The sequence below is a fragment of the Sorex fumeus genome, unplaced genomic scaffold (genome assembly GCF_029834395.1).
Source record: "Sorex fumeus unplaced genomic scaffold, SorFum_2.1 ptg000039l, whole genome shotgun sequence".
Lineage (NCBI taxonomy): Eukaryota > Metazoa > Chordata > Mammalia > Eulipotyphla > Soricidae > Sorex > Sorex fumeus.
Genome location: NW_026606096.1, coordinates 10,744,042 through 10,756,821, shown reverse-complemented (window position 1 = coordinate 10,756,821; position 12,780 = coordinate 10,744,042). Strand labels below are relative to the sequence as shown.

At 45.8% G+C, this 12,780-nt stretch overlaps 1 protein-coding gene across 1 annotated transcript; it reads right to left on the bottom strand.

Annotated features, from left to right (window-relative positions):
- Positions 1 to 11,693: 11,693 nt before the first annotated feature.
- Positions 11,694 to 11,995, bottom strand: LOC130028097 (60S ribosomal protein L37a-like). The gene is given in 2 exon segments (XM_056118825.1): positions 11,694 to 11,950; positions 11,953 to 11,995. Coding segments are annotated over 2 exon segments (300 nt in total).
- Positions 11,996 to 12,780: the final 785 nt, after the last annotated feature.

Genomic DNA, 12,780 nt, shown 5'->3' with positions numbered 1-12,780 from the left:
CTCATCTCTGACATTTATCTTGAAACACGTTTGTAGTATATCAGAACCTCTTATACATCGTCCATGCTGGAGATTCTGGAATGTAGGCTAGCTAGAACCTGGTCAAGAATATGAAGCCATACTAGGTGTTTAATCAAAGAGATGTGATGTAAGAAAATGGTTGATTGGGTCTTGGAGGACTGAACAACTAACTGGGGACAGTTAATATCATAGAGAATAACCAAGGAATAAGAAATACATTAATAATAAGATGCAAAAAATAATAACACAACTTGAAGGTAAATAAATAGAATAACAATGACTAATAACAGCTACTAACCTAAGAGGGAGAGACCAGCTTGGTCTGCGAGGAGAAGTGGGGTGGTTTCCAGTCACAACCGAGACCTCAGTAAAGACCCGATTTCTAAATAAATAACCTTCAGAATATGGATTAGCAGAAATAAGGGAATTCTAGTAGAAACTGAAATGTCTAGGTGAAGAATCAACAGGGCCTTGTGTTAATTTGCTTCCAGATATTGGCGGTCTACCAAAATCTGTCTCCTTGCAAGGTCGGACGGTTTGCCTGGACTGTGGCGCCACCTAGTGGTCACTTCACATCCTCTTGCACTTGCAGAAACCCAGGTCCGAAGGGAACAGTCTCAGTCTTTCAAGGCTTCTCCAGTCTCTGCCCTTGCAATTAAAACTTGGTTATTTTTTCCCCCAATTTGTTCCTTTTACACTTATTCAGTGATTTTTCCCATCCCTGGCCTTAGCTGTCGTTGCAGTCACGAGAGTCACACACTTGGCTGTGATGTTCCCTAGGGCTATCCCTAGCTGCTGGGGTTCCCCACCGAGGCTGTGGGACCCAGACCCCAGGCCTCACACACACACACACACACACACACACACACACACACACACACACACGGCAGCGCCTGAGCCCCATCTAAGCGCTGGGAAACGGACTACCACAGGGGAACTTCCTTCCTGTAGCTGAAACATGCCTCTGGGGCTGGATAAGGCCGCTCCCCGCCTTTAGGTGTGTGTGACTGCCCCCAAAACTGACAGCAGTTGTCCCGAGATCGGCCCAAGAGACTGAAAAATGGGCAGAGAGAGCCAAAAGGGCTGCTGGGAACACTTTGCCTGCAGAAGGCCTCGGGTTTGATCCCTGGCACTTCCAAGAGTGACCTGAAGCACTGCACCAGGCTTAACCCCTGAGCACCACCAGGACTAGCCCCCAAATAAAAGGACAATAATAAATGCAGTCTAATTAAAAGGATTTGCAGCTGGAGCAATAGTTCAGCAGGTAGGACTTGCTTGCGGCTGACCCAGGTTCAATTCCCAGCGTCCCATATGTTCCCCCCCGAGCACCGCCAGGAGTAATTCCTGAATGCAAAGCCAGGAGTAACCTCTGTGTATCACTGGGTATGCCCCCTCTCCCCCAAAAAAGTAGAATTTGAGTGTCGGGTCTGGGAAGTGTGACACAAGGAGCACTGTGAGACCGGTGGGAGCACCACACACACCGGTGGGATGCCCGGGAACACCAGAACCACAGTCTGTGCCCAAGCCCAGAGTCCACAGTGAGCACAGAGCAAGCACCAACTGAAGGAGTGGGGTCCACGATGAGAACCTAGGGTGAGTGTATGAGCATCATGACTGTACGTGTGACCTCTGAGAGTCCCCAGCCAGGCTCGCCACCCCAGCCATCACACACAGCACCAACAACAACAAAGGGTGGGTGTTTATGAAACAAAGGAGCGCAGGCTGGGAAAGTGGCTCAGGGGTAGAACATAGACCGTGTCCATGGGAGGCCCTGGGTTTGCTCCCTGACAGGACCAAGTATAAAGAAAGAACTCCATTACTGATACAGTCAAGAGCACAGAGGAGGGGCTGGAGCGATAGCACAGCAGGTAGGGCATTTGCCTTGCATGTGGCCAACCCGGGTTCTTTTCCCAGCATCCCATATGGTCTCCCAAGCACCGCCAGGAGTAATTCCTGAGTGCATGAACCAGAAGTAACCTTTGTCCATCGCCAGGTGTGACCCAAAAAGCAAAAGCAAAAAAAAAAAAAAAAAGAACAGATGAATCATGGAAAATGATCCATGAATCACGAAAACAGCACCTAAGGAAGCCAGACACTTCTTTTGTGCATGAGACCATAAAGAAAGGGAGGGAGGAAGAGAGATAAATTTTATTTTCATTTTAGTTTATAAAAGGAAAATAAAATTTCATTTTTGTTTGTTTTCAGTTTGGAGATTATACCCAGCGTTGCTTGAGGCGACTCCCAGCTCTGTGCTGGGACCATTCCAGGCCAGACACACGCTTAGGGGATCAAACTTCGCTGCCTCCCACATGCAAAGTACGCACACAACCTATTTTGCTATTTCTCTAAGCCTGGAAAAACTTATTTAAAAAAAATAATTGGGAGGAAGCTGGGGGTAGTTGGGCCACACCCAGCAAGGATTAGAGGTTACTCCTGGGTCTTCACTCAAGAACTACTCCTAGGGTTTTGGGGGGACCATATGGGATGCTGAGGACCAAATCTGGGAGGGTCATGTGCAAAGCAAGCGCTCTACTAGCAGTACTATTTCTCCAACCCCTGGACATGCTCTTAATGGCTTTATCGGGAGGAAATGCCTCTAATTTAGATCCTGAAACACCATGGGAAAGTTTTACTCTATATGGTAAGCTTCAAACTCAGCATTCAAGGACCATCGAGATGATATTGTGGAGAAGGTGCTTGTCTGCATACAGTGAGAATCCGATTTCATCCCAGCTGCACATCTCGATCAACAACCAGGAGTGATCCTTTCACAAAGAGCCAGGAGAAAGCCCCGAGAACAGCTAGGCATGGCCAAAATGCAAAATAAAAAAGGAACAACAACAGCAAACATAATAAAAGTAAAATAAAATGAAGCAGCATTTAAATTCAAGCCTCACCAATACCAAAGTCTTCAACACCCTCCACCACTGTGATGTCACTTCTAGTTGGTCTCTTTATTTTCCACCATAATCACTCCCTCCCACACTACATGGTAATCTGAGTTTCACAATCCAAAGCCAAAGGTTTTTTTTTTTTTATTGTTAAATGTTGTCTGTTCCCTTTAGTGCCTCTGTATAGCATAGATGAATGAGAATAGTCATTATTTGTGCTCTGTCTACTTACTTAACTTAATATGATGCCTTTAAATATTAAATACATTGCTACAGAAGACAAGATTTCATTCTCTTGTAGTTGTGTAGTATTTCACTGTGTATATGTACCACTTTATCCATTACAGATAGAAGAAATATCTGGATAATACTTTCAACAAATAAGGGGAAATTCTTCGTTTTGTTTTTATTTTCCAATGGGTTTTGGCCCACACTGGACAATGCTCAGGGGTTATTCGTGGCTCTGAACTCAGGAATTACTCCTGGCAGTGCTTGGCAGACCGTATAGGATGACAGGAATTGAAATGCAAGGCAAATACCTGCTGTGCTAATTTTCCAGCCCCAAGGGAGAATACTTTGATCTACATGTGTTTTATATATGCAGAAAGAAAGAAAGAGAGAGAGGAAGAGAAAGAAAGAAAGAAAGAAAGAAAGAAAGAAAGAAAGAAAGAAGGGAAGGAAAGGAAGGAAGGAAGGAAGGAAGGAAGGAAGGAAGGAAGGAAGGAAGGAAGGAAGGACACACAATTAGATTCTGATACAATTCTAGGATGTACAGCCCAGCACTGTGCTGTGCTAATTCTATCAATTTCTTTTATGTGCTAGAGGTGGTGTTGATTATTTTCCAGGTATTTTTCTATGATCACAGTGATAGGTAGGTGTTATAATCTCTATGACTTCTGGTCTGGTGGTAAGGACGGGAGGCGATAACCCAGTGGCAGTTTATTGCCCATCTCTTACTTTGCATGAGATTCTGACTGTTGCCTGTCCTTTAATGAATATTCCCCTGGGGGCCAGTGAGATGGTGCAGTGATTAGGGCACTTGCCTTGCACACAGCTGACCTAGGTTCAATCCCAGGAATCGCACATGGTTCCTCAAGTCCTGTGAGGAGTGATCCCTGAGTGGAGAACCCGGAATAGGCCTGGAGTAACCATCAGGTGTGCCTGCCCCCACCCCCTACCCTGACTCCTGCAAAATATTCAGTCCTCTCTGTCACTCGTGAATAAGGAAAGACCACCCTAGCAGTTCTCCCCTGCCAGCTACACTAGTATCACTGTTCCCAAATGCGTCACTCTCCAGTGCAAAGGTCACACCACTGGGGCTTCTGCAATGGAAGAAATCAGCGCCAGAGCTGATTTTAGAAATTAGACCGAGGTCCAGTTGCCAGATTTGGAATAAACATCAAGAGGCTGAGGACGGTGTTGCAAGGTAAGTTTCTACATATGGGCCAAATTTTCAACAAGGAAAAAAAATGTTAGCCATTGCAACAGCCTCCTAAATGGCTTTTCTCCGTCTACCGTTGCCCACAAGAATGTGTTTGCCACAGCTAGCAGAATTGGTTTTCAGAAATCAGGGGGTGGCACTCACTTCTGAAATCCCTTCCCGGCCACCCACGGCATGACCGTTCCTGCTCTATTCCCTGGGCTCATCTCTGCCTCTTCTCTATCCTTCCTTATTTGGGGTACACCCAGACATGCCAAGGTAATACCACGGCTACTCCCAGCTCTGTGCTCAAGATCCATGCTCAGAAGTGTCACAGTTTGGTAATTTTAATTTTTTTATTTTATAAAGTAGTCCACAATATTTGATTACATTTAATATTCAAACACCAATCCCACCACCATGACACCTTCCCATCACCATATTTCGGGTGTTTCCATCCTGAACCCTGTCCCAAAGCAGAACCAAAATAATATAATATTTCCTTCTAAGGTGGGTTGCCTCCTACTTTGAATCCCATCAAACATGGTGCGGTACTCTTGGAGTATGGGTAGGGTGTGTGGTATGAAGTGTCCAGGACAAGGTTCATTCATGGGTAAGGCTCGGCTCTAGAGTGTGGAGAGCGGCCATGAGTGTAGTAGTGGCTGAGTTCTGGAGTTTTTCAGCTGCTGGGACTGGGTCCCTTGGGGCAAGGAGGGGTCTCACCTGCTCCTCTCTGAGGTACTTCGAGTGAAACAGCTTGGTGCGAGGTTCAGCGGTATGGTTATAGTGAGCGTTATGTTGCTTCCTTCTGGGAGAGAAGGACATGTGATTTTTTTTTTTTTTGACATCTTTGTGCCATTCACTTTTTTTTTTAATTTTTATTAGTGAAACACCATGAGGTACAGTTGTAGACTTACAAATTTTTGTGCTTGCGTTTCAGTCATACAATGATCGAGTACCCATCCCTCCACCAGTGCCCGTTCTCCACCACCACTGATCCCAGTATCCCTCCCACCTCCCATCCCCCTCATCCCACCCTGCCTCTGTGGCAGGGCATTTTCCCTTTTGTTCTCTCTCTCCTTTTGGGTGCTGTGGTTCGCAAAAGAGGCATTGAGTGGCAATCATGTTTGGTCTATAGTCTACTTTCAGCATGCTTCTCCCATCCTGGGAGGAACCTCCCAACACCCTTTTTTTGGTGCTCCCTTCTCTGTCTGAGCTGCCTTTTCCCCTAGCATGTGCGGCTGGCCTCCAAGCCATGGAGTAAACCTCCTGGTACTTATCTCAGTTATTCTTGGGTGTTAGTCTCCTATTTTGTTACTTTGTGTTCCCCGGATGAATGCAATCTTTCTATGCCTGGAAGGACATGTGATCTGGATGGTGGCCGATGACGAGATTATCTGGCACTAGTCAGGGGTGAGTGCCACAATTTGAACTCTGGTCAAGGCCTCGGCCACACAAGTGCTTTAGATCTATACCCTCCCCACCCTTTCTCTCTCCTTTCAGAGCCCTGACCACTCTGGCCTTTTCCTCGTCCTGTGAATATTCCAAATATCGTTCCTGCTTCTGTACTTTTGCATCAATTGTGACTTTGTGCCGTGTTTAGTCAGCTGTTTCTGCATAAACAATTAACCCACATATTCTTTTTTTTTAATAATTTATTTCTTTATTGAATCACTGTGGGAAAAGTTACAGAGCTTTCGGGTTTAGGTCTCAGTCATGTAAATATCAAACACATTTCCCTTTACCAATACTTATTTTTAACCACGAACCCCAATAGAACCCCACCTCCCACCCCTCCCACTCCCTGTGAGGCAGATGAGTTCTAGTTAATACTCTATCTGCTTTGACTAGATACATTGTTTCGATAGAAGATGCACAATTATTGTTTAGAGTTTACGACCCCCCCCCCCATCAGACATGCTGAAACAGCGTTGTGAAATGATTTGCTTTCTACAACTTGGTTTAAGAATAAAATGATGTCGCGGCCGCGCGGTTTTGGATTTCTGCTATTTTACTTATTAACCCTGGAAGAATTTCTATTAAAAGTTAGATAGTTAAGAGATTGGTTTCTGTGCTCTGGAGTCGTGGCCGTGCCGGAGAGCCACTCGTGGGGGGCAGCTGGTGACCTCGGTCGGGCGTGAAGGACGGCCCAGAACGCCCCCCTTCCCATGAGGCCCCTGCCGCCCCCCACCCCCGGCTCAGACCTGCTATCCACAAGGCTCCCGTGAGGCCGCCATCTTTCTTTCCAGAGAGGAGCGGGCGAGTGGGTCAACGCCCTTTCCCCTCCGGGCAGGCATGGTGGCATGGTTTAACACATTGTCCATTTGCTTTTCTGCTCCAAGCGGGTGGCTCTCTGTGCTAAGTCCTTGTGCCTCCGGGGCCGTGGCCGTGTCGGAGAGCCGCTCGTGGGGGGCAGCTGGCGACATCGGTCGGGTGTGAAGGACGGCCCATTATGCCCCCCTTCCCATGAGGTCCCTGCCGCTCCCACCCCCGGCTCAAACCTGCTGTCCACAAGGCTCCCATGCTGCCGCCATCTTTCTTTCCAGAGAGGAGCGGGCGAGTAACCCACATATTCTTAAAAAAACTTTTAAAAATTATATCTCATGATACTGTAGGTCAGTAATTTGCGCAGGACTCAAATGGGTGATTCTATTCTCCCTCTCATTGATATGAGTCTCATATGAGAGTTCAGCCAAAGTTGGGTCCTGCTGGCAAGGTGTAAGAGATTCTCTCTTTGTAGTTACATTAATGGTGTTTGGGTAGCAATGTCTGGAAGCCTTTGGAAAGTTCTGGAGGGGTAGGCCCAGAGGAAGCCTTCTCTTACTCCAGGCACTCTAATAGGCTCTTTGGGTAGCTGGAATTTGGAGTTGAAATTCTTTTTTTTTTTCCTGTTATGTGTGTGTGTGTGTGTGTGTGTGTGTGTGTGTGTGTGTGTGTGGGAGATGGGGGGGCTCATACCCAGCAATATTCAGGGATTACTTCTGGCTCTGCACTCAGGAATTATTCCTGGGGGTTCTCTGGGGACCATATGGGACACCGAGGATCCACCCTGGGTCTGCGGTATGTAAGGCAAAAGCCCTGCCCACTGTACTATTGCTCCAGCCCCTGAGTTGGAATTCTTATCTAACGGCTTAGTCCCAAGAGACAGGAAGTGAGAACTGCTGGTTTCTTAGGCCTGGAAACAGACCATCCTTATCATGATCATTGGTCAAGACAGTTAAAGAACTTAAATTCATGGGATTCGGCTAGATATATTAATCCCCTTCCTGTGGGAAGCGCAGCAAGGAATATGTAGCCCAATCTGAAACGTGATTTTCCCAGATCTCCACCTGCCTATGTTTTTCTTGACTCAGGCCTCAGCTCATATGTCATGACATAATTGCTGTGTGACATGCTGAGCCTTACAGCCCAGTCAACACCCCTCCCCCTGCCCCTGCTTGCTGTCACCCAGTCTATTCTATATCTCAGTGATTGTCTTCATAACTCTCGGTATTACTGGAAACTGATTTGCTTATTTGGCTGCTCTCCCAAAAATATAAATAGCAGGCCAGTTGGGACTTGGGAACGTTCACTGTGTTCTCCAAGGGCTTAGAACAGTGTTTGAAACTTATTAGATACTGGATAATATCTGCGGAGTAAATGAATAAGCACAGACTGGAGCAGAAGGTTGATTGATGGAAATGCGTGACAGTTTTCAGTGCATTTTTACAAAGAAATCCAAAGCTCTGGCATTCATTGAAAACTGGCAACCCCAGCCCTCTGGGGCCCTAGAAAGGATGGAGCCTTCTCAGTTGTCATCACTGTGTGACCAGTTGGGAGCAAGGGGAGGGCAGCCCCAAAGAACACACAGAGCTGCCGGGAAATACGATAAAAGACAGGGTGTAAAGGTCCTACTCTCACCCCATACCACTAAGAACTAATCCAAATAGTTTAGGCCAAAGTAGGGCACTTTGTATTTTTGTAGGGACTCACAGATAATAGGAAGGTGTGAATGTCAAAGAAAGGGATGTTGTACTACTCATTTAATAAATCAGTTCCAACTCATGTAAGAGTTAACTGGCACTCACATGAGCTCCGAATGGTCTCAGAGGTCTGTGAGGACCCCAGAGCCTCACAAGAGTATTCATCCCCAGGCCACTGCTGCCATTGTGTACGAGCACCACAGCTAAAGTGTGCACTTCCTCCCTACCCAAGTGTGTGATCACAACCGTGTGTGTGTGTGTGTGTGTGTGTGAGAGAGAGAGAGAGAGAGAGAGATCCCAGGTAATTGCAATAACAACAAAGGAAAGGGAAGAAGAAAGAGTGGAGTGATTAGAACACACAGAAACTATAGCCCAGTGGTAGAGTCTGAACTTACTATTTATGAAGCCCTTTGTTTAGTCTCCTGCTCATGAAGAAATTGAACATATGAAAATATCAGAGATGAACTAGCTGGACACTGGTGTTGGACATGCTGTTGAGCATGAGCTCTTAGGACATGCAACCTGACCATTGATTGTACTGGACAATGACCACTGAACTCCCAGCAAATGCTCCCCTGAAGGCTTTCCTGAGATGCTGTTCTTTCTGCATCACTCTTTTGTTTTGATTTTTGGTTGTTGTTTTGATTTTTAGGGGTAGCCACACACCTGGTCCTGCTCAGGGCTTACTCCTGGCTTTCAGGAATCACTCCTGGCAGGGCTTAGTAGACCATATTGGATGCTGAGGATCAAACCTAGCTTGGCCATATGCAAGACAAATGCCCTACCCATTGTACTATCGCTCCAGACCCTCCTTTCAAAGTCAAGATAGGAACCTCTTATTGGCCAACGCACATGGCCTTCCCAGGCTTGGTCGGGGAGCTGGCATTTGCAGGGTCAGCTCTGCTTCTCCTCCTGACTCTTTGGAACTTAGCAAAGTTTTTTATGTTAAAATGACAGCATTTTAGTGCTATCAATTGGTACCTTGTTATGCTTTTGGGTTCCATTTCCCTAATTATGAATGTTTTCCAACATGTTTTCATGTTCTCATTGGATATAAAGCTATAAAAGTAGAATGTCAAGTCTGAATTGCTTTTGATTCTCTGACATATACTGTATACCATTTCCTTCAGTAAAGCACTATGTTAATAGTTAATATTATGTTATATTAGTTTATTAGAATGCAATAAATGAATAAAATAGTTAATATAATATGCAACATTACAAACTGATATAATAATTAATATTAATGTGATTTTATAATGAGGACTGGAGCGATAGCACAGTGGGTAGGTCATTTGCCTTGCAAGCAGCCAACATGGCCGACCTGAGTTTGATTCCTCCGCCCCTCTCAGAGAGGCCGACAAGCTACTGAGAGTATCTCCCCCACACGGCAAAGCCTGGCAAGCTACCCATAGCATCTTCGATATGCCAAACACAGTAACAATTGTAACAATGGAGACATTACTGGGCCCGCTCAAGCAAATCGATGAACAATGGGAGGACAGTGACAGTGACAGTGATTATAATGAGTAGATATAATAACTGCTACAATATCCATTCATTATAATACTATAAAACATGTCGATATTCACTTCTATCCAAAATTAAGGAGAAAAGTTCAATTATATACTAAGTTCCAGGGTATATAATATGTCAGATATGTCAAGGTGCATATTTGTCTATCTAAAATATATTCATATACTAATTCTGAAAAGTTTCTATCAAAATAATTTGGCATGTTCAAGAAATCACGCTTACCCATTTTTTTTTAGCAATTGTCCTGTGGCTGCTGAGATCTCCAGCATCAGGGATAGACACTGTTGAAATACTCTTGTTTTCTGCTGCCCCACATCTGCACTGACTCCTCCTCCAAAGGTGTCGTTCTCCTGCCAATACACTGGGCGGAAAGAACATTCAGAACATCATGCTTCAGAACTGGAGACTCACAGCTCTATCCATTGCATTGACTTATTGCTCATACATGATTTTGGAACTGGAATTAATACGGACTTCTTAGATTGTTTTGAAGGAAATCTGTTTATTTATGTGTACCTCTTATGCTATCAAACTGAGTGAGGTATAAATAAGGCAGCTGGAATAACGTGGAGAGACAGGTAGCTGGGAAGGAGTTGAGCACGCTGAGTTCCCTCAGATACAGGGAATGGCTTAGAAGCACTGGCCCAAGGTAAAGGTTATCCCAGTAGGCAGAGACAGAGAGTGGAAGGCACAGTGTCCCAGCTGGATGGGCTTGATTCTGCTGAATATGAGAACCTGAAGTCTGGCCCATGCCCTGGGTATGACAGCTGCAGACTCCAGAGGGCAGACACCAACCTACCTTCAGCTAAAGCCGCCTGATTCTAGAACTTGTGTACTTCGTCATGACATCATCCCAACAAGGGTAGGGGGAGGCAGGAACTAGGCAGGGACCTTTGGCTCCCAGGGGAATGCAGGGATCAGGCTTTGGAACACGGCCAAGCAGGCAAAGGTCAGCCCGGGAAAGGAGCCTTCAAGGCAAATGGGGTGAAAGGCCTGGGAACTGGGAACGAGGCTGAAGTCCAAGCAAAGGGACCCAGCAGACACTGGATTTCAGGACTTTGGTGGGTCACAAAATCTTCCATCACTCTTTTCTTGGGATGCTGGGCAGAAACACTGGGAATGTGCTGTGCTCAGTGGCTAGAAATACAGCTTGCAAGTTGTAGTCATGTACGCTTTAGGAAGGAAGGAAAATTTTTTTAAAATTTTATTGAATCACCGTGAGATAGTTACAAGCTTTTATGTTTGGGCTACAATCACACAATGATCAAACACGCATCCTTCCACTAATGCACATTCCCCACCACCAATATTCCTGGTATACCCCCCCTTTCCCACCCTCCCCCTGCCTCCATGGCAGACATGATTCCCCATACTCTCTCTCTACTTTGGGGCATTATGGTTTGCAATACAGAACCTGAGAGGTTATCATGTGTGGTCCTTTATCTGCTTTCTGTACACATCTCCCATCCTGACCGATTCCTCCAGCCATCTTTTTCTTAGTGATCCCTTCTCTATGCCAGCTGCCTTCTCCCCTTTGCTCATGAAGCAGGCTTCCAGCTATGGAGCAATCTATCTGTCCCATGTATCTACTATCCTTAGGTGTCAACCTCATGTTATGTTGTTTTATACTCAGGAAGGAAATTTTGTACATAAATTAACCCATTTATTATAGCTAGACATACTTCATTTTTTTTCTTTTTTTGGGTCACACCCAGGGCAATGCTCAGGGGTTACTCCTGGCTCTGCACTCAGGAATTACTCCTGGGGGTTCCCAGGGGCCATATGGGATACTGGGGATAGAACCCAGGTCAGTTGGAAGCTAGGCAAACACCCTATTCCCCGTAGTATCATGGTGGCTCCCAGCTAGCCATGCTCCAGTTGGCAGATCTGGTTTTTCAACTCCTTCAGTCCTTTCATGGCAAATTTGGCCATGACAGCAGTGACCACTGTATTGTAGGTCCAGAAGCCCTCCACGACGGTTTTCATGCAAAAACGCCGGTGCCCAGTGTCCACGGCCCATCTCTTCATCTTGGTCTTGCCACAGAAGGAGCACATGTACTTGGCATGCTGGCTGATTTTGATTTTCTTCACCATCTCTCGGAGGGAGGCTCAGTAACGCTTCCATATTTACCCCCAATATCCACCTTCTGGGGGCTTTTAGTCATCTTGCTGCCAACCAGCTCAGGACCAGACAGTTAGGAAGGAAGAAACCTTAAAAGGAAAGGAAGATGGACACGTCAAAGCCTCACCACACTCCAAACACCATACTGTGTTGAGTATTAATCATATTGAATGCCCAAACCCTCAGCTCCAGTGATAAGATAGGAAGAGTTAACTGATCTCTTTTTGACTTTTTTTAAATTATTTTTATCAGGGTGCCATGATTTACAAAGTTGTTCATAACAGTTGCAGCCATACAATCTTTCAACACCATCCTACAACCAATGTCCCCTCCCCTCCACTAATTTTCCCAGATTTCCTCCCACCCCACAACCTGCTCCTTTGGCAGGCATATAACAAATTTATTTCATATTGCTTGCTTCAACAAAATTGAAAGGAATGGCAAATGGAATTATCAGAAAATAAATTAATAAAAGTAAATTTATGATATTGATCGCCACATTATTTTACTTAAGTAGCACTGCACTGTAGCACTGTCCTCCCATTGTTCATCAATTTGCTGGAGCGGGCACCAGTAACGTTTCCATTGTGAGATGTGTTGTTACTGTTTTTGGCATATAGAATATGCCACAGGGAACTTGCCAGGCTCTGCCGTGCAGGCGGGATACTCTCGGTAGTTTGTGGGGCTCTATGAGAGGGATGGAGGAACTGAACCCGGGTCGGTCGCGTGCAAGGCAAACGCCCTACTCGCTGTGCTCTTGCTCCAGCCCATCCATGTATATGTATGTGTGCGTGTGTGTGTATACACACATGTGCGCGTGCACACATA